The sequence below is a fragment of the Diadema antillarum genome, unplaced genomic scaffold (assembly GCF_040938485.1).
Source record: "Diadema antillarum isolate AM-2024a unplaced genomic scaffold, OU_Dant_1.0 scf00000202, whole genome shotgun sequence".
NCBI classification, from domain to species: Eukaryota; Metazoa; Echinodermata; class Echinoidea; order Diadematoida; family Diadematidae; genus Diadema; species Diadema antillarum.
The window spans coordinates 1,502,379-1,524,790 of record NW_027271091.1 but is presented as its reverse complement, the minus strand read 5'-3'; the positions used below and the strand labels follow the sequence as shown (position 1 = coordinate 1,524,790).

The following is a 22,412-nucleotide window of genomic DNA, read 5'->3' as shown; positions in this document are numbered from 1 at the left end:
TGCAGATTGCTCTAATCCAGGTTATATCATAGAGATTGACCACTTACCAATACACCATATTGTCACCATTGCAAGACCAATGTCCATCCCGTTGGTCAAAAAAGACCGCGGCCGCGATCCGGTACAGCGCGTTCCGGTTTGCGGCCGGGTGTTCTGGTTCGCGGCCGCCTCGCGCTTTTGGGTTTTGTCCAGCGCAAAGTGACTTGTTTTTTTCCATCAAGAATGAAACATATCAAACTGTAAATGCTATTTTCCCAATCTATAAATATTAGTTTTGATTAATAAAACTATTTCCTCAAAATTTTCCCCAAATTACTGAATATGAGCCATTGACAAATTGGAAGAGGAAGAGGACTTCAAGGAATATGAGGGACAGCAGAACTGAAGATCAGGGACAGCTATGAGGCACGCCCTTACAAGTCATCAAAGTATATGGATGCGTGATCTTATTTTTCAATTTACTTGTTTTATTAATAAAAAATATATTTTTGTTCTATTTCAAATGCTTTTCTATATTTCTGTACGCTTATTTTGGCTGGCGTTTTACCCCCGGACGCGATATAGAGCAAGCGCCCTCTATGGTGTTCCGGTTCGCGACCTCCCCCCGTTTCCTTCGCGATTCGTCATTTTCAATGTATCGTCCGTGGTGAGTAGTCATCACATTCTAACCCTCCTCTACGATCAATATTTCAACAAGAAAACGACATATAAGGACATGACAGCCGTCTAGCTACGTCCAGAATAGTTGACTTACGTGTTAATAATACCTATAATTCAAGCTCTTGCGGTGAACACCTTGGTTTCCAAGAGATTTTACAGCGACTAGACCTCGCACTGCTGTTAGTCCCAGGTATGTTGATGTTGTGCAGGATATTCTCCGTTGAATGGTGACAAGTTACCGGGCTGCCAGCCCATTGGCCAGATTTTATCAACTGGAGACCGCTGGCCCGGCCGCGAACTGGTGCATGGCCGCGAACTAGTGCACTTACTCTAGTTTCACAAACTTTAATTCCTCTTTCCTTCAAGCAAGCTCAAATTTAAATTGCAGAATCCCCTCCCATGTCTGACAGGAACGGTTAGACAGAAAGATCCGTCTGTCTGGACGAGTCTTTTATCTTTTTTGACGTTATCGCTCTCCTTCAGAGACATACAGGAGATCCGTGAAGCCAGACGCAGTCTCCGCGGAACATCCCCGATGGCCAGATATTTTACAGACCGATCTTTCTGTCAAACCTGGATTCTGGAGCTGTCAGACACCACACTTGGACACTTATTTGCACACTGCACTGACACAGAGTTCTAATATTACGCACAATTATATTTACCGGTACAAAAAAGTGGAAGATGAATAATTGAATGAGGTTGTGTCAATTCAATAGGCAGCTGGGGATTGCATAGTATAGCGGGATAGCCATACAATAGATTCTAGAATCTATACTATAGGACATCTATAGGAATGTGTAACGGTTAACCATGTTAGAATGTGATGGCTGATGTGAAACCATGGTTCAGTCTAACCGCAACAGCGAACCAACACGTACGTTCCCGCAACACGGTTACTTGTAACGTTAGACTCTAGTCTAACGTCAGTCATGATCTTTATTTTCCCTCTTTTTTTTTTGCCACTGGTCATTCTATTAATTCGTTGTAACCTCTATTGTGTCTGCAGGCCCATACTTCGTGTAGCTAGCTGCAAGGTATGGCTGACTGTGTGCGAAGTGGAGGACCTTTTGCCATTGATTTTTCGTTCTACACCCAAACCCCTGCAAACCAACATGGTGCTTTGTATGATGTAAATGTGAGGAAATATCTTGCCAATGAAATGGAGGGTAAGTTAAATGTATACCTATCTAGAACCCTACGCTATACACCCATTATTGTGAAACTGTTAATATGTTTGTGTGTCATGTTTCATTGCAGTAATTGATGCAAGGATAGTTTTAAGTTTTTTCTTTATGAATTAGCAATTTAATACAAGCAAAGAGATTACAAAATGTTTTCTGTTGTAGTTTGACCAGTACAGTATGGACCATGCAAGGAAGACTGTCTGATATAGTCTGAATTACAATGTACGTTATGAAAGAATTGTCATAATACACACCAACGGCATCTTAACCCTAAAAAGACTGGGGGGGGGGGCCTAAAAGGCCCCCCCCCCCCCCTCGACATTTCGCGCGATTACTCAGCAACACGCAATGCTCTCGCCGCGATGCTCTATGACTTTTTTCTTTCGAGTTTCCCGCACATTTTGACACCAAATTTGTGACGCCCGGGGGTACGGTTCTGAAGTTACATAACGTTTTGTACATGCACGTGAGACCGAAAATGGCTCAAAAATGTGATTTTGTGTACAAAGTCAATACAAATTGAGTTTTATCACATGGTTCATATAAATATGCTTATTTTTACTCTCAATGGCTAAAATCAATTTGTTTTAGTAGTATTATGCTTCAAAAAGGGTCTGCCACAAATTTTGCTGAAAAAAACAACAAAAACAAAAGGTCAAAAAATCAACGGAATACATAAGAAATTCATAAAACAATAAAATAAATAAGAAATTAATTTTGATACCGAATTTTTTTTCAAGTACATTTGCTAAGAATGCTACAAAGAATATCTAGACCAAAAATCAGCACTTCTGGAGCTTTATTTACTGATTTAGATAAAAAAGTCTGATTTTTCGCATAAATTAGCATAATCAATCAAAATAAAATAAAAGAAGACGATTTTGGAAAATTTAAATATACGATCTTGTAGATTACATCGCACACTACCATTGTGCAAATTTCCGCGGCGATCGCGCGATCCACGGCCGAGATCTTAAGAGGGGGCCCTTTAGGCCCCCCCCCCCCCAGTCTTTCGAGCTACCAAAATAGCCCAGTCTTTTTAGGGTTAAGCACCTTACTGTGTACACATGACTCTTTAGTGTCCAGCATGATTTATTATTTTTTTAAAGTATTTGTGACATGTAAGGTGCATGTGTATAAATCATATTTGTAATTAGAATTTCTTTGAATTTGTTGTGCACATTTCTTTTATAATATGCGAAGGGATTTGATGCACTTTAGCTTATTAGATTTTATTTTTCTCCTCACAGCTCATGGGAGTGTTGACCCTTCTCCGAACAGCAAAGATGCTACAATGAATCAGAGTGCAGAGCCACACAATGAAGATATCCGAAAAGACGAGGAAGAGGACGATGAGGATGAGGAGGACGTAGTGTGGGAGACCTGCAGTGAACTTGGAAGTGACGAAGGTATGGAAGCTAGCATATTATTAGTATTACCCATATCAGGCATCTGAGCTGTGGTTCTACGAGATTTTATTTCCCCTTGCAGGGATCGCACCTTACTTTTTTTTTTTAACTAGCCAGGCGGACTACTTAGAATCAATTTTGACACTGAAGCAATATTTTGGCTAGCCAGACGGACTAGTAACTTCAGAATTTTATGATTTTTAGCTAGTCCGACGTGATTTTGGGTGGCCAATGGCCAGCGGACCATCGCCAATTTCGAACCCTGCCTTGTCTTAGTGCGGGATTGCGCGCCAGCAGGGAGAAGAGGGGTGAATTTCTCATATTCCCCTCTTTGGCAAACGCCTAGATGGGATTTACGTGTAAAAAACGAGAGGAATATAGCATCTGGGCACTTTAGCTCCCAGTGAGGAAATTTTACTGTTGATGACAGTTTCTCGCGGAGTCGTTTCGCTATGAAGGGCAAAGTCCCATAGGTTAACACATAAAAATAGAGGACGATCCCTACACCTGTGTGAGTTGACTTTTATACGCGTTCAGCGTACTTGAGCTGTGTGTAGGGATATAGTGCGCAGTGTGGTGTAGAGCTTGAGCTGGTGCCAAGAGGAATACCGTGAATTGACTATCTGGTATGCTTATTTGGGGCAGAGTTTGTCCTGATCGTTCTTTTACAATCAACCATTAGAGGCTGCTTGCAATCATTTGAGCATTGAACATATATTTACAGTTGAACAACAATTGCAAAGATATTGTACTATAATTGGGAAGACAAATATAGTCCGCAGAAAAGGGGACCTGCCATTGTGATTTAGACAGACCTTGAACAGTTTATGGCTTATCTCTTGTCTCTAAAAACAGAGTATATCACAGAAGATGACGATGAAGAAATGGAGGAAGGAGATGAAGACGATGAAGGTGAGTTTTCTTTTCTTCCCTCAATCAGTGTAAGATGTCTTATCTGTTGCCATTTTCAGGAGAATTTACCCCACATAGCTGGATGTGGTAAATGCAGAAGTAGTAATAGTGCACATCAGTGAAGTTCAAGGAAAATCGGCATGTTTTTTCAAAATTTATGAATTTGTAAAGTTTTTGATTAAATCCATGGTTTGCATGGGTTGTATTGCAGTTTTGTTTTGTTTTGTTTTGTTTTGTTTTTTTTTGAGGGGGGAACCTTATTGAACAAGCTGTGCTTTTTCAAGGTTTCACATAACATCCCGTGTATGCATCAATCTGGTTCAGTTTTTGTAATATATAAAACAATATACATGTCCCCACGAGGGCTTTGTGTTACATGTGAATGATTTGTGAAAATGAATTGAAATTGAAATGGAAATGGAAAATTAATGCATTGTTTGATGGCATCACAGGAGAAGAAGAAGAGGAGGAGGAAGATGAGGAGGAGGAAGATGCTGCGGAAGTAGATGAAGAGGATGGAGAGGAGGTGGAGGAGGATGCGGGGGACGACGCGAGTGATGCAGGGGCATCTGGCGGAGAGGAGAGCGAGAAGTGTCCAATCTGCCTCTGCATGTTCGACGACCAGGAGGTGGGCACGCCAGAGAGCTGCGACCACACCTTTTGCCTGGAGTGCATCCAAGAATGGTCGAAGGTACGAGACGAGAGATGGACGCCACCACATGCCCTTAAACCAAGGCCATTTCCTTGATTGTGAATGGAGCAAAGTTATGTTTAGAGCCCCAGGATGATACTGTTCCCTCTCCATATAGCTCACAATGATTTGTAGGCTGTTAGCGATTGGATTAAAACAAAATTAATGTTCTTATTGTTAGTATCATAGTCATCGTTACATGTTCAACCAGTTGTCAAATGTGTACACAACATCTCCAAGTAAGGACATGATTTTTTCGTAAATTGTCCAGAAGTTGATAGGCTCTTTCCCCACATACAGCAGAAGTTCAAGAGCTCTGCTCGTGAAAAATTATTCACCAGTGAAACTTTGATTCAATTCAATTCAATCATAGTTTATTTCCAATCATCGAAAATCAAAAAACATAGTACAAAGTATACATGTGATGAAATATTGTTCAAACGTTTGTATAAGATACGAGACATATTATAGAACAACATATAACATGTACAATATTTAGGAAAACACTGTATAAATACTTCGTGGGCGAGCGGAAAATAAATTCGATTATGGAAAATAGTGATCCACTAAAAAGCATAGCTTGTCGGACGTGGATCGCTAGACAAATAATGAGTAAATTATATACTATTCTATAACAATATACATGTAATTATTTTGAGATACACCGGTTGGGAAAAAATATAGAATACCAATGCTAGTGCCCGGACACTGCTCACTGAACCACGTGTACCGGGAAAATATGACAAGGACAACACGTTCGTACACACATTCGATTACCCACACGTATGGACTGTAAGACGCGAGACAGTACCGAGAGAGGAGAAAAGACGGTAACAATACAAGTCTACGAAGAACAAGAGACAGGAAAGGAAGAGGAGAGAAGAAAGAAGAGAAGTCTGCACACAGCACACGCCAAGTGCTGCGACATCAGGACAAGTGAAGGCTCAAGCATGAATCAAAACAATTTAAATTATCTAAGATTATAAGTAGAAAGTAAATATTTTTTGAGTTTGTATTTAAATGTAACAAATTTGGGGGAATCTTTTAAACTATTATCTAAATTATTCCAAAGTCTGGGTCCGGTATAAAGAAATGTATTTTGGGCATGTGCGGTTCTCATTAATGGAAGATGAAATTCGTCGGATCGTCGAGTGGGATAGTTATGAACATGACTATTTCGATGAAATGAATCATGGAATATTTTAGGTAAAAAGTTACTGTTGTAATTAAACATAAACCGGCCAAGTTGAAACACATACAAATCATTTACTTTTAATATTTTATGGTCAGAAAACAAAGCATCTGTATGTTCTCGGGTATGTAAATTAAAAACAATTCTAAGCGCTTTCTTTTGCAGTAAAAGAAGTTTATCAAGTAACATCTGACATGTATTACCCCAAGCAAGAATCCTGTAGTTTAAATAAGGTAGTATCAAACTAAAATAAAGAGTTAATAATGCAGATGAAGGAAGATAATATTTTAATCTATTCATTACGCCAATGTTACGTGATATAATTTTACATATGTTATCAATATGATTCCTCCATGAAAGCTTGTTATCGACGCAAACACCAAGAAATTTAAAGGAAGATTGCAAAGATTATTAGGTGACCTGTAGTAACAAGTGAATGATTTGAATGTTATTGCAGCTGAAATGTAGCTGTCAAATCTATCCATGGCTTGATATGGATGTATTGATCAGTAATATGACAGATTTCACATTACCAACGAGGAAAGGTATCAAATACTGAAATATGGTGGATATTGGATTGATCCTGATGAACAAAGTCGTCAATATAGGACACATAGTCTACAAAATCTTGAGGCTAGAACTAGTACAGTGGACTCCCGTTATAACGAAGTCATTGGTACCAGCGGTTTTCTTTCGTTATATCGAAACTTTGTTATAACCGAACAAATAAACAATAAAAATACAGAGTGGATAATCTTGCGGCCTGAATTTTTATTTTGTTATAACCAGAATTTTGTTATAACCGTGTTCGTTATAACGGGAGTGCACTGTAGAAGGAAACATTCTTCTTAAAATCAGCATGATATGTCAATGATATAACTTTAAATGCTTTATTTTCTTTTTTTACAGAATGTGACCACCTGCCCAGTTGACCGGAGTGTCTTCTCACTCATTCTGGTCAGACACTCGCTGCAGGGAGAGGTCATCCGGCAGGTCAAGGTCAAGGCACACGAGGTCGAGATCCTGGATGATGACCCCACTTACTGTGAGGTAAGAATAGGAGCAGTGGTATATTATATCATCGTGCATATGGCAGATTGTCGTTAACGCGCTTCCCTGAGCATGGCAGATTGTCGTTAGGGTGTGGGAGTGTGCGTACGGTTAACAACATTCTGCCGTGCACAGGGAAGCGCGTTAATAACAATTGGCCATGCACAGGGAAGCGCGGTAATGACAATCTGCCATGCGCATGACAATATTATGCATTTCACAGGGTCTTTGTTTTCATGATTCGGGTACTATTTGTGAATTGTACAAGATGCCAAAGTATTAAATTTGTTCCTGATATGAATGCGAGTTGCATGCATATGGTTTTCCATCTATGTACCATCCTCCATGATCATGGATTCAATCACTCGCGAAATTGTGCGGCAGTCCCAATGTGCAAAATAGTAGACTCGCCAAACATATATTTTACTTCTCTAAGCATGGCTATTGTACATTTTCCTTCTGTGCGTGTGTATTACCATGGTGGTGGTTGTAGTAGTAGTAGGAGTAATAGTTGTAGGAGAAGAGTAAAAGTAGTTTGTATCTAAAGTAGCTGTAAGAGGAGGAGTAGCAACAGTAACAGCTGATGTATACAAATTTCAACATTCCTTTTGTGCATTTGATTTGTTTTGTTTTGTTTTATTATTTGTTTGTGCCTTCATTTCACTGACAAAAGACACTTAAGTCTATCTGTTCACTGGACTTTTCTAGGTTTGTGGTGAGTGCAACCGGGAAGACCGGCTCCTCCTGTGCGACGGGTGTGACGCTGGCTACCACTGTGAGTGCCTGACCCCTCCGCTGGATGAGATCCCCATTGAAGAATGGTTCTGCCCAAACTGCATCACCAGGGAGCAGGATGGTGAGACAACTGCTGGGATGCACACAGCCCAGAAAAAAAGAGAGAAAAAAACAAATCATTGAAGGGTCATACCATTTCTATTTAGGGAGATGGTAAAGGAGTGTAGAAGGGAGGGGAAGGTTGTAGTGGCATAAATCTTGAAAGCAGGGTATAGGAGATGGGGAAAAGGAGAGGCTTCTAAGTTGTCTGTAGTTGATTTACACTTCTTTGGTTTTGGTTAAAATGTGCCTTTCTTGTATCTCGATCGAATGTGAATGCAGCCTCGTAGTCTTTATTTGCAAACTCTGCTTAGAGGACACCATATCCTGCAAAGTGGTATACATGCTCTGTCTCATAAATATAGGCAAATTGCCACTCTGTGAAGGCTAGACTTTTATCACAAATGTTTTCGGCTATACATGATGGACATTTTTCATGTGTCTCGCCACCCCCTATCCTTTTCAAATCATTTGAAATCAACAGACAATTGCTTAAAAATGCTGTATATATTTGATGTTCCATGTTTGCCTTTTTTTTTCCCCTGGTGTATATGAACAATTTGGAATAAAGTCTGTGACCATAAAAACTAACAAAAAACAACAACAAAATAACAATGAAGCAATAATCAAATAGTGAGTCTTGATTAAATCGTAATATGTTTCATCAATTTAAGTCTACTTTCTTGTTGCCTTGAAGTGTTAGCACAAGTGTATTCACAGGCGGTAATATCAGGGTTAAACTCTTTCAACATACAGATGAGAGTAGTGAGGACGAGTACGTCGCGACCGTGCGCCGCCGCCACTCCAGGAGGATGCGAGAGTACGCCACGAGGGCCATTGCGCGCACGCAGATTGCCGAGCGGGTGCTGGCCCGGGTCATCCGAGCGAGGGCGGAGAGAGAAGTTGAGGAGCAGGAGAGGGTGAGTGAATATGGTCTGGATATCCCAATGGCTTTGAAGCCACTGCACCGCCATCTTACCATGCACATCACCCATACGTGTATGTACAGAGTTCATGACATCATTTGACCTTTGTGACAGTCTCAGCTGGAAAATGTGTGCATCGCCCCATAGAGTGTGCCAGGCAAGATGGCGGCACGGCGGCTTCACTTGTTTGTACAGTGTGAATGGGCCTAAGAGATATCTAGATACCTCCCACAGAGATCGGGGGTTGGCCCAGAGAAGGCCCTGAATGGGATCAACCCTGGGACACACTTTTCCCCTCACTTTTGTTCTGTGTGCACGGATCTCAACGATGATTTCGGATCAGTACAAGGGATCCTCTTTATAATGAGGACACAAAAACCATGACAATTATCTTGCTATATCAGGCTACAAAAATAAAGAAAGGTAAAGGGTCGGAACTTGTGAAATCACCTTGTTATAAAAGGGTTTTGTTATATCCGACCGCTTGACAGCGGGGTTCCACTGTATGGGTTTTCTGTTTTTCAACAAGTAGCTACCTTACCTTGTCAACCAACTGGACACACATTTCCACCTCCTGTTTGTTCTGTATCAACTATTTCAATTATGATATCTGATGAATGCAGCTTCTATTGCTCTCTGTAAACATGCACCCTTCTTGATATTTTAACTGATCAATGCGGAAGGATGTATATGAACACAGGACTTCAAAACCTTGTGCATTCTGCCCTGTTATGTATATTTTATGCCAAGTTCACACATTAATCGGGCCCCAAGCTGAGAGTGAGAACTGTATTTTGACGACAACTTTTGTCTGATCTTGTAATATCAACTAACAATAAACTGTGTTGATTGATTTTTTGTATTATAGACAACTTTGGAATTGATCATGTCCATATGAATGACACATCTGTAACTTAAGGCATCATTCTGACATTTGATATTAAATGCAATAACATTATTGTTGATGCATATGTGTACCAAATGTTTTATAAATTCACAACGTCCATGACAGTGAGATCTTAAGACATAATGCCAGTTTGTTATAGAGAGGTGATGTCTGTTTAAATGAGTTTTTGAATCAGCTGTACTTAAGCATTGTGAGAAAAGATGAAGAGTGAAAAGGCTGTTTTTTTTCCTTCCTAAAAATGTCACCACTTTTAGGCTGGTACTTCCAGTGCAACAACCGTGCGACGTCCACGGACGACGAAGCCACGCAAAAAGACGACCCGCAAGCGTAAGACCACCACACGAAGGCGCAAGACCACGAAGCGCCGCAAGACTGGAACAAAACGCAAGACCACTGCCAAGAGCAAGAGCAAGAGCACTAAGAGGAAAACGGGTACCAAGCGGAAGGGTCGCCGAAAGGTCAGGCGCAAGCGTAAAGTGAGTAGCGAAATTGTGTCTTATCGAAGCATGATAGAATGAGGCGAATGAGGCAGCTGTTGGAATTAAGTACCTGGATATAAGAAAAATGCAAGGCCATAAAAGAGAATTTTTGAGAGAGATTTAAAACCAAAACAAAGAGCATCATAATGTTTTCTTCTTTTTTTTGGTAAAATTTTTCATTTATGGGAATGTTATTTATGCAAAGGTAAATGTAAAAGGGTCCTTTTAATTCTTATATTTGAATTACATAGCAAGGGTTCTCCAAAGATGTTAGCCAAACTAGGATTTGAGTAATTTTAACACCTTTCAGCAAGATGTTTCACCAATTTGGGTACATTTCAGAATTCAATTATCTGTTCCCTGTGCCACTATCTACCTTTACTGTGTAAGTTTCATCCAAATCCGTTCACAACTTTTTGAGTAATTTTGCAAGCAGACGGACAAACCAATGCCGGCAAAATCATAACCTTTTTGGCAGAGGTAAAAATGGTCTTGTGTTTATGTTTTGTCTCATTATGCAGGTTCGGAGGACGACCGGAGGTTCAGGTACAGCCGGGGCTCGGACGGCTCGACCTCAGGGTGCAACCACGATTCGCCGCCGCATCGCCGGCAAGCTACACCTGGTGAAGCCCAAGGTGGGGTCCATCATGCCTGACATGAAGGTCAAAGGTGAACAGAGCCTGCTCTTCAAGCGGTACGAGATCGGCGCCGCCTCCCTGTCCCTCACCGGCGACGATCACCTCTTCGATCCGAGGTACGCTGACACCATGCAACTTTCCTCTCTTTTTTTGTGTGTGTGGCACAGTATTATGCTCGGTAGATTCCACCTACTAACTGTTGCACCTCATCCAGGACAAACCACAAGGGGGCAGTATTTGTCTTGTGCCTCATTAGGAGGGTCCCAACTCCCTGCATTTGCGGGCTCAGAAAAGTGCCCAAGCTCTTGCTTTGCAGAATGCACCGTTTGTGGTCTTTCTCCTTGAGTAGGCCGATTGCGCTTCACTTGATTGAGTGATTAAAATGTACTCTTGTGCTTCAAATTACAAATAAAGCAAAATATGTTCATTCGGAGTTTGGGTCCAGAAGACACCTGTAGGTTCACCAAATTGTGATATTATTTTGAGTTATTGAATTTTTGTTCCTTTTGATGTCTGTTACTCATGTTCATTCACATTAGTAATTGTAATTCTCTGAAATATTTTTGAGAATGCTATCTTATCACTGCAAAGGATACTACCTGTAATTTGCTTCAAATATGAGAAATATAATAATTAACAAAAAACATGATTTGTGTTTTTCCGATGCTTACCATTTGTAGAAGAGAATAAATGCATGATATCAATTAGATGCATGTGATGGTATCAGTGAACGATGTATCCAAGTATCCAAGTATCATGAGAACGCAAGTTCCAGAATGTTTTATGAATGATATGTGTGATATATTCCTGTCCAATGTGTTTTGTTCATTCTGTCTTCATGTTATCTGCTGAATTCTGTCTATGTTTTGTCTTCTCCTTATTTTTTCAGTGGCTACGATGACACAGTTGTCACAAGAGGACCTGGGGCCCAAAGTGCCCCAACAGAGGCAAGGTGAGGCAGTACAAATATCTATATTGTATTGGATGGCAATGAATGGGATACCAGGGAATATTGCATGAGTAAGGGCATTGAAGACGAGTGCAATATATCATCCAATATAATTATTATGGTCTATAATCGTGTAAACTTTACAGAAGTGCTGTACTTCTACTAGTCTTTGAAGATGACTTGCGCTTGTTCGTTGCTAGCTACAGTCTTTTACGTACGCAGTTGCGTACGTAGCAAATAACAAGACGTTTGCATGCTTGAGAATTGTAACAAAAGTTTGTGCAATTACTGTATTAGTTCTGTAGGAAATGAAGCAAGCTCTTGTGCAACAGACAAGACAAAATACAGTGCATCATTGCATGACCATCATGAACGGTAGCCAGAAGGGAATTAATGCGTTGGCCAATGCGTCTCGTTTGATACGATTGCACGTTGAAACTCGGGCGGGCAAGAATATGCCTTTTTCCTTTGCTGCTAAAACATCCTATAAAAATGATTATTACAGATAGAAATAATATCATAGTTTGAGACCTGCTGTTCAAACAATGTTGACGTTTATTTGTTTTAATTAAATCATTTTTTGAATTACATCATTGTATTCTCTACTTGAAGTAGTTTATGCAGTTGCAGACTGGTGAACCCTTGTCTTTTTTGTATATATAGATGAAGAATTTCAGATTAATGAACCTTATTTCTTGTTTGATAAATGAAGCTTGCTTGATTTTAGGATTTTCAAAACTTGTTTCATCTCATGATTGAAAAAGCTTAGTGTATTTTTGGTATAACAAACATTTGGAATAATGAATCTAAGCAATTACAGTTGGTAACCTCAATTTTTTCTAACTAAAGAACCTTATTTCATTTTCATATCAACAAAATTTACTTTGTTAATGGAATTAAATAGTGGTATGCTTATTTAAACATCAATTTTTCATTGTATTTTTTTTATAGTTTCATGTAGCAAAGCAGGCAGTTGGCTCCAATTTGTGCAAGTTTCATGCCATAAATATTTCTGGTTTTACAATATGTATTGAAAATTGAATTGAACCCCTTTCCATTTCCATATTAATGAACCTCTTTCATTTTCTGATCAATGAACCCGTCGTTTCTCCAGGAGGCCGAGTGCCCCCTCCACCTCTACAAGCGGTGGTCCCCTTGACCTCCTGAGCAGCATTCTGGCCGACCAAGACATGCTACACATGAGGAGCAAGGACATCACCATCCATCAAGATGGCACCCTCTCAACCAAGAAGAAAGGAGGTTGGTGGAAATTGTTGCTCTCCCTCCACCCCCGATAGGACAATTCCCCCCGGCTAAATACTTGTTAGTGATAAGGTTAGAGTAAAGATTAGGGTTAGGTTTAGGTTAAGGGTTAGAGTTTGGGTTAGGGCTAGGATTAGGTTCAGTCTTAGGGTTAGGGTCAGGGGAAGGGTCTGGGGTAATTGCCCAGGGGGTAATTGCTCTAGACCTATGTAACAGAGCTATTGATGATTTGAAAAACTTTGTTCGTTGCGCAGCTTTCTACATACATATTATATATAGATGGGCATGTTTGTGTAGTAATGTTAAACTCAATTGATTTGATTTGTCTGTAGGCTCATTCAAGTTTACTGCATTATCCATTATCATATAACAATGTTACACTTTTGACAGATCATATACCATTACTTCTAGATGCTGTGGATAATTTATTCTTTCCTCACATTTTTGGTGCAGTTTTGTTTGTTTGTTGATTGTGCGAGATGTACATTATATAGTTGTGTGGTAGTGATACTCTTAGACTGCACATTAGGTCACTATTGTGTTTTGGTCAATGTTCTTGTATTTTTTTGTAGATGAGACATCAACATCAAAACCAGTTCGTCGTGACTCCCAGAGCCGGCAGCGCAGCATGGACCGGACTTCGCCTCGCAAGTCTGCCAGTGGTGACTCAGGAAAGGAACATACTGACCGACTCTCACACATTCCATCCGGCAGAGCTGTCGCCACTGCTGTGCCAGGATGCAAAGAGGGAACAAGGAGGTGTGATGGGGATGATAGAAGTGACGGCAATTACCAGGAGAGTGGTGGTGATGATGGTTACCATGGAGATGAGGATGACCTGGAAGGAGATGCAGGGGAGGAGGAGAACGAGCAGGACAACGGGAGCCAGGATGATGCCGGCAACATGAACAACAATAATAATGGAGATGATAATGGTGATGAGGAAGAGGGGGATGTAGGTGGTAATGATGGTGGTGGAGATGATGGTGATGGAGATGAAGATGATGATCATCAGGCAGAAGAGGAAGAGGAGGAAGATGTTGAGGAGGAGGAGGAGGAGGAAGTGGAGGAAGAACAGGAGGAAGAAGGTGCTGCAGTAGAGGATCACGATCTGCAAATTGTAGAGGAGGAGGAAACACCAGCGAATCACGAACAAGATGAGGAGGTTTATGAAGTGGAGGAAAGTGAAGATAGAGATGTTAATGAGGAGAACGAGCAGGAAGAGCAGGAAGAGGAAGAAGAGATCGTAGAAGTGATTGAGGAAGATGACTCAAGACATCATTTTGAGGTGGAGGAAGAAGAAGAAGAGCAAGAAGGTGGAGAACAGGAAAATTATGTTGAGGGGCAGGAAGTGGAGGATGTGGCAGAGGACTCCCATGAGCGTGAGCCTTCAGAGGCCCAGGAAGCAGAAGTTGAAGAGGAGGAAGAGGTGGAAGAGGTAGAAGAGGAGGAGGAGGTGGTAGAGGTAGAGGAGGAGGAGGAGGAGGAGGAGGAGGAGAAAGAGCGGGAGGAGGTTGGTGAAAGTTTGCAGCAGGAGGTAGCGCACGAAGAAGGAGAGGAGGCAGCAGAAGAGGAGGTTGAAGTGGAGGAAGGAGAGGAGGATGAGGAGGAGGCTTCAAATCGCGAAGAAAGTGAAGAGCAAGCAGTGGAAGCCCCGGAAGGTGATAAGAGAGGAGGTGGCAAGGTGGTCAAACCAAAGATCGGTATCAGTGACTTGGAGTGTGAGGACATTTCAGATGAGGATATCGTCCCTGAGGAAGACGATCCCAGTAGCCACACCCTCCCCAAAGAAGAGGGCGGGCATAAGAATGACACTTTTTCGGATGCTGAGGAGGGCATGATTATAGAAGGTGTTGATGGACGTAGCGTTGTGGTGAGAATGGAACCACCAGACAGGAACAAGATAAAATCTGAGGGTGATGTGGCGGAACACCCTGTGAAAGAAGGGAATAGAACCAAAGACTCTGAGACCAAGCACGGTGCGTCATCTGCAGAGGAAGGGGAAGTAAAAACTGATGATGAATCGAAAAAGGGAAAGAAAGGGCGGGGAAAGCGTAAAAGGAAACCCAAGTCAAAGCGAAACCGTGACAAGCGCAATGTTGTTGTAGATCCGAGGAAGTCTATATCACTGCATCCACAACTGCCAGCAGACCTCTCGCGATTGCCAAAGAGAGCGGATGAAGGGGTCGGGCGACGGGAAGGGAGCAGGGAAGGTTACGGTGACTTGAGGCAGGTGATACAGGTGAAGAGGGACACACCTTACACTGCGGAGGAGCTACGCCGCTACCACGAGGAGTACTGGGATGAGTACAACCGCAGGAGGGATGAGCGGAGGGTGGAACGAGTGGGGGCGTGGGATCAGTATGCGTATGATCAGTTTGCTTATTACGAGGCTTGGAGGACGATGGGCGGAGAGTATAGTAGGCAGTGGGAGCTCCACATGCGCGACCGCTCCCCGATCTACGACCGCAGGAAAAACGGGAGTGAACAGCACGTCTTGGGCGCCAGATTCGAGGTGCAGCGGCAAGCCAGGAAGGAGCTCGAGAGGAGTCGGGAGAAAGAGACCGCAAGGAAGTCTAGCGAGAAGAAGATTGCTGTGGAAACAGAGGTTGTGCGGAAAGAGCATTCTAAGAGGAAAGATGCTGACAAACCACAGAAGGAACGTGATAGTAGGTCTAGCAAGGACAAAAGTCACAATAAAGGGCATGTGCACGAAAATTCCGCCCGTGATAAAAATGGGAGGGAGCATGAAGCGACTGCCGAGAAAGACAAAAAGCATCGCGAGAAAGAGAAGGAAAGGCACAGTCACGACAAGGACAAGGAACGAAGCAGGCATCGGGACAGAGAGAGGAGTCGCGACAAGGACCGCAGCAGCCGCAGGGACAAAGATCACAAGAGCAGAGAGAGGGAACGCAGTCGTGAGCGGGAGCGGAGTCGCGACAGGGCTAGGGAGCGCAGCAGAGACAAGAGTCACAAGCGGAATCGCGATAGAGAGGGAGATCGCAGTCGCAGCAGGGACACTGACCACCATCGCAGCCGGCATCGGTCTGCGAGCCACGACCGCGATCGCAGCAGAAGAATGGAACGCAGTGATGACAGTGAGCGCTTGCCAGCAAAGGACCGAAGAAAGGAAAAGCGAGATAAATCCCATCACAAGAATAGCGACCGGGAGGAGGATAGGGTGGTACATCAAATCGAGAAACCGAAAGAAAAGTTCAAAGCCAAGGACAAGGTGAAAATGAAAAAGAAGCCTGAGGAGCCTAAGCCAGCTGTCGTTGAAGATGTTGTTGTAAAAGCAGATAAAGGAAAGGTGACAGTCAATGCATCGGGGTTGAGGAAGGTAGAATTGCCCGTTCCCGTTAAGGTCAAGGAGGTCAAGAAGGCCACTGAGAAGCCAGTGGTCACCAAAGCAGAAAAGGTCAAGACCAAGAAAGAGAAGGTCAAGAAAGACAAAACTGCAGTCGAAGGGAAGGCAGAGAAGAAGACCAAGAAAACCAAAGCAGGAAAAGAAAAGAAATTGACAAAAGGCAAGAAAAAGAAAGTTGCAGCCAAGCGGCCACTGTCCTTTGACGTGGAAGAAATCACTGTGACAACAAAAAAAGTGAAAGTGGCTCCCACGGCTGAGCCCCCAACACAAGCTGCCGAAGCTCTGTCGATTCTCAAACCTCCCAGTCCGCTCAAGTTTAACGATGAGGAAGACATGCTTCCAGCTCCCTCGACAACTCACAGCCTGGTGTCTCACAGTCCAGATCTCTACAAGGACATGATCGTCAGCGATGGCGATCTGTCCAGGACAGTGAGTGAGTCTCCGCAACAAGCCCCGAAGGCGGCAAAGTCGCCAGCTGACGTGGTGGTCGCAGACAGCAGTCACCTTGAAGCAGAGACCGACATGTACGATCCATTCAACCCAACAGCATCCCCTCCACCTGTCATCAAGTCCCCATCCCCTATCCAGTCTGAGGCTTTCCATGACCACGACAATGCCGCCTCCTCTTCCTCGGGAGACATCGCCCCCAAGCGGGTGCCGAGCCCGCCGCCGGAGATCCCCCCGAACCCAACCTCCACCACGGACGTCTCCAGCTCTGACATGTCCACCATCCCGTCGGGGTCGTCGGCGATGACCAACGAGGACCGCCTGATGCTCGCCTCGCAGGCCAGCCAGCAGATCACGAAGATCCTCAACCAGCTGGCCTCGGTGCCCGTCGCCAAGCCCAAGATAGCCACGCCCACCGAGCCGCCAGATGCCCCCCTCTCACCAACCCTCTCCCCTGCCATGTCGACAGGCTCGCTGGGCATCCCCACCAAGCACATTGATTCCAGCATGTCGGTGAGCTCCATGGGTTCCGACAAGAACTATGGAGTGGAGCCGATGATGGCGGACGACAACATCGGAGACGTGAAGGAGGAAGACATTGAGATGTCAGCCGTTGATCTTTACAACAAGAACAGCAGAGATAGGGTAAGGGACTAATGAGATGCTTCCACCTTAAAACCTGGAGGGCATGAACTCTGTGCATATCGTGCCTAGAGATGATATCGTCCTGTTTGTCCAGTTTCACTTACGTCACTTAACTACTAGAAGTATTACTGTCGTGACAGGACTTTAGTGCATTGAATGTTATTTTGATAAAAAAAAAAAAAATTGTGGTACATTGAAGTCCAATTTGCGTGGAAACTGCATTCATTTGCAATGTCCTCTGCTAAAAGAAGTTTTAACAGAATAGATTACAAGTATTGCAAGTTTAGTTTACTCACTTTGCTGGCGGGGGGGGGGGGGGGGGGGGGGTTGGCATTCCAACCAGTCTGTCACTTACCACAAGAATACACTCAACCTCATGTGTGCCAGGGACTTTGTAAAGTGAAGTTAAAGACTGGTCTCGAGTAATGTAAAACCAGAAACATTCGTAGCATGAAAATTTTGCGAATTGGAGCCGATGGCCTTTTTATGCCTCCGCAACGAAGTGGCCGGAGGCATTATGTTTTCGGGTCGTCCGTCCGTCCGTCCGTCCGTCCGTCCGTCCGTACGTCCGTACATCCGTACGTCCGTCCGTCCCGTTTTGTTTTTGTCGATATCTCAAGAACCGTGTGGTGGTTTTACATCAAACTTGGTATGAGGGTATATCCTTGGGGGATAATACTTTGTGTGGATTTTAGGGTCACAGGGTCAAAGGTCAAAGGTCACAGGTTATTTTGTGAAAAAAAAAATTGAAATTTCATGTTTTTCTCCATATCTCGCAAATGGTTCAAGGTATCTTCATGGAACTTAGTATATATGCTTGTACTGATGGGCAGTGATTATCTAGGGAAGTTGGGGTCGTGGGTCAAAGGTCAGGGGTCAAAGGTCAAGGTCAACTCCTCAAAATATCACTACTTTCCTTAGAATGCAATATGCCTGAAGGTTTTTTTTTTTTAAAACTTGATGTATGGCATGTATTACCCAATATATATTTTTGGGGAAGTTTCTTGCCAAAAGGTCAAAGGTCAAAGGTCAAGTGAAAGTGCTAAATTGCACTTTTTCCTCCATATCTCGAAAGTAACTCCAGGTATCATCATGAAACTTACATATTTATGCATGTTCAACCTAACAGTGATTCTCTTTGGAACTGTGAGGTCAAAGGTCAAAGGCCAGGTTTAGATAATGCTATTTTCCCATTTGATACTGAAATTATACTTTTCCTCAATACCTTGAAAATTACTCAATGCATAAACTTATAAAAGGGTCAAAAGTCAAGTAAAAATCATCAGTTCCCCAAATACCTGCACTCTGACATTTTAATCATTCATCCAATTGAACCTAGTTCTAGGAAAGTGAACATTCAGCACATTTTTGTCAAACCTGTCCTTCTAATATTTTGCCAGTTGTGTGAAACTGTCATCACACATTGTCAAGACATTGTACTATAGACCTATTAGGAGAACCATGCATTATGGCGGAGGCATATCAGTAGCCGTAGCGATATGTCTAGTTTACAGCATGAAACTCGTTCCCATTGCCACTGGCATTTAATGCATCGTCTAGACAAACAGTTTCATGTGCATTTTACTTTCACAAATCTTGGCCCCTTGCGACAATCATGAAAGATCTGTGCATGCAAGAATGGCTGATTTTACAGGATGCTTGGGCAGATGTCTTTTGGAAATGCATGGTATAGCCTGTCCTCATTGTGTTAATAATTCCTGCTGAATTGTGTTTTTCTTCTTGCCTTTGCAGTATCTGAAGAAGCTGTACCACCAGGAGAGGGTTGTGGAGGAGGTCAAGCTTGCCATCAAACCTCATTACCAGCGACGGGAGATCAACAAGGAAGACTACAAGGAGATCCTCAGAAAGTCTGTTAATCAGGTATGCCAGAAACCTTCTCTCTTATCTCCTCCCCCCCCCCCCCCCCCCTCATACCCCCAAGGTCAGAACCAACATCTTTCTCCAGCAGTAGCAGTGGTAGAAATGAGAACTCACAGTAAGTGGTATGATGTAGACTAGAAAACACTCGGGAGAGTGCAGACCTCCACCAAGCAGCTCATTTCCACCCATATACACACACAATATGCTGAAAATGACCTCGTTTCCCAGTGATAAGAATCCTTTCTAGTGTCTCTACCTTATCTTCGTGCTTTGCCTAGAGTGCACACTCAGTGCATGTGTGTGCACTTGAAATACTCACAGCTTGAATTCCCTCGTTTCTTGGCACTTCATAAATTCAAAAAAAAAAAAAAAAAAAATCCCAGATCCAGACGGTGATCTGTATTAGTTCCTTATGCCATTATCAACTTTTCCTGTAAAGTTGATCCAAATCTGTTCCCAACTTTTTTAGTTATTTTGCAGACAGACAAACAAACCAATGCCTGCAAAAACATATTAACCTCCTTTACTGAGGTGATAATGCTAACTCCCACTAAGTCCTGGGGTCCTTTTGCTGCATAAGTAATCTTTGTGGCTTGCAAAAAATGAAAGGCGATATTTTACTCTATCGTGTAAGATGACGCTAACAGTTTGTGCTGCAAAGGATAATCAACTTGCAGCTTAAAACTACAAAAATGTGGCTTCTCATAACTGGAGTTCTGTAAATGTCTTGATATATGATATCTGCTGTCTAGCACCCAAATTGTCTCAGTAGGCTTTTCGAACACAAACGTCTAGTTCATGTTCTAGAGTCTTTCATCAGCATTTTTTTTGTATTAATGTTGCATGGATGATAGATTTGCCACAGCAAGACGGGAGAGATCAACCCGGTCAAGATCCGACGTCTGATCGACGGCTACGTCAAAAAGTGCCAGTATAGGAACAAGAAGCCCGGTGGGCAGGACGGGCACAAGTCATCGTCGGGGAAACCCGGCGGGGGCTCGTCTGGAAAGTCCATCTTCAAGTCGTCGAGCAAAGGGGCGACCAAGGGGAGCAAGGAGCCGGCGAGCGCCTCCAAGCTGATCGAAAAGAGCCGGAGCCTTGGGCTGAAGTCGTAGCAAAACAAGGACCAGAAGAATACCCAGCTGTTTTTGTGCATCCACGCCAAATTTCTGCTGCCTCGCTGATCGGAGAACGCCACAGGAATCCCGAAGTATGTCATTTGCTGCATCTGTGGACGAGGCTTGAGGTCTTAGGACTGTGACTTCCCTGGACAACTGACCCCCTTCCCCAAAGTTATGCAGGAAATGAGAATGGGAATAACTAATGAAAGCTCCCAAATATCCATCACATATTTTTAGCGTCCCAACCCTTTGTAGAACGTGTACAACAAGGCTACTGAGCATAGACTTTTAGATAAAGGGCCACAAAAAAAATGCAAGCAGCAAAGTGGGAGGGCCGTCCGCTACTACTGTAGATTGTTGCTGCTATTAATCCACATGGCACTAGATACTATGCCATGTCATTGCTGAGGAATAAGAAGATATGGTACACTTCTAGACATAATGAAGTGCTGCTTCTGATGCAGCCTGAAACCCCCCAAAAAACAATAACAAAAGAAGCATGTGTCCGTCCTCCTTGATTTGTCAAGTTACTGCTTGCCATGGGTGTAATGAACTCATGTAGCACTAAAGAAACATTTTGCGATATATGGAGGAATGAAGTCATGTGCTCTGTTTCTTGATTCCACAGATTGCTTCCATTCAAGCATCCTGAAAAAAAGGCATGTGTGTAGCCTTTAGCCAGTTGATATTCTGTACAGTTCATGTGTAGTGACTGCCCATTTCAAAACTCAGCATGAATTTGACCTCATTCATCCAAAAGAAAAGCTTATGTATATGATCCTTCACAGATGCGCGGGTGGTCCATCTTCATCTAATACAGCAGTACATAGCATATGGTTTGAACATGTGGGCTTTCCTTCTTTTGAGCTCTTTGCCATTATACGACTCTGTCGTTCGATAATTTAGGTTAGGTTAGTGGAGTTTTGATGTAGGCCTTGCAAATGAAAAAGCGGTGTACAGAAAGTAAATGGCATTCTATGCCATTTTTTAAAAGTTGCGTGTGTTTCACACAAAGTGTAGTACATGCTGATCACTTGATTGGATCTATTCAAACAAAATTTGGTAGCTTTTAGAGGAGAGGTGTCTGGTGCACATTGGCTCAGAAGTGTCCATGCACCTACTTGTGCTGAAGTCTTGTAGATATCAGGAGTGCAGTGGAACGGAGATGGAAAAAAATGATATCTACTTAGCAGCTCGATGCTGATTGATGTTAGTATGCTGAAGTATTTATTAGGTTGTTACGATATTGTCCCTGCAGCATTGTGGGAGCATGGCGTCATCATGGCTGGCACACGTTGCCTCGCGACTCAAAGCGATAGTCGGGCGTCCGTGAGACCTCTCGATGTAAATATTCCCGCGTGGAAACTTTATATGATGGAACTTCAAAAAAAGTGAAATTCCCAGAATTGGAGTATTTATTGGACGTGTAGGACGTTGTTGTGCTGAGTTGTGAAGCTGTTACGATGGCATGCCAAAAGAGGGAGGAGTCGAGGTTCCTCATGTGTAGTTAGTTGTGCGACGAAGGAAAATCGGGGTTGGAGTTTGGAAGATCGCTGTTGCGAAATGTGCTCTATTTGCCATTATGTAGTAGGTACTGTAGATTACTTCTCATAGATTGTTAATTTTGATTTTGATTAAAGAAGTGGTGATTATATGATTTTAATTAAAGAAGTGGTGATTATATTATATATGTGCAAGCAGTGCTGAGGTCACATGAAAAGTCGGAACATGTTATAAGAGTATTGCTATTGGCTAGGTTTATCACAGTTCTCTCTGTCTGTGACAAAAGTAATTTAGATTAAATTTTCTTCCCAGGCAGAATGTGCAGAGAAGAAATGATTGTGTCTGAGTGAA

The 22,412-nt window shown here is 42.8% G+C and overlaps 1 protein-coding gene across 1 annotated transcript; it reads left to right on the top strand.

Annotated features, from left to right (window-relative positions):
• The first annotated feature begins 1,674 nt into the window (after window positions 1-1,674).
• On the top strand, window positions 1,675-22,212 carry LOC139723929 (uncharacterized). Its single transcript, XM_071635130.1, has 14 exons — window positions 1,675-1,829; window positions 3,098-3,256; window positions 4,112-4,168; window positions 4,624-4,859; window positions 6,961-7,101; window positions 7,810-7,957; window positions 8,692-8,855; window positions 10,023-10,244; window positions 10,769-11,001; window positions 11,775-11,837; window positions 12,952-13,094; window positions 13,670-17,556; window positions 19,309-19,437; window positions 20,292-22,212. The coding sequence occupies exons 1-14, from the start codon at window positions 1,700-1,702 to the stop codon at window positions 20,550-20,552; spliced, it is 5,973 nt and encodes a 1,990-aa protein (XP_071491231.1). The 5' UTR covers window positions 1,675-1,699; the 3' UTR covers window positions 20,553-22,212.
• The last annotated feature ends 200 nt before the right edge of the window (window positions 22,213-22,412 follow it).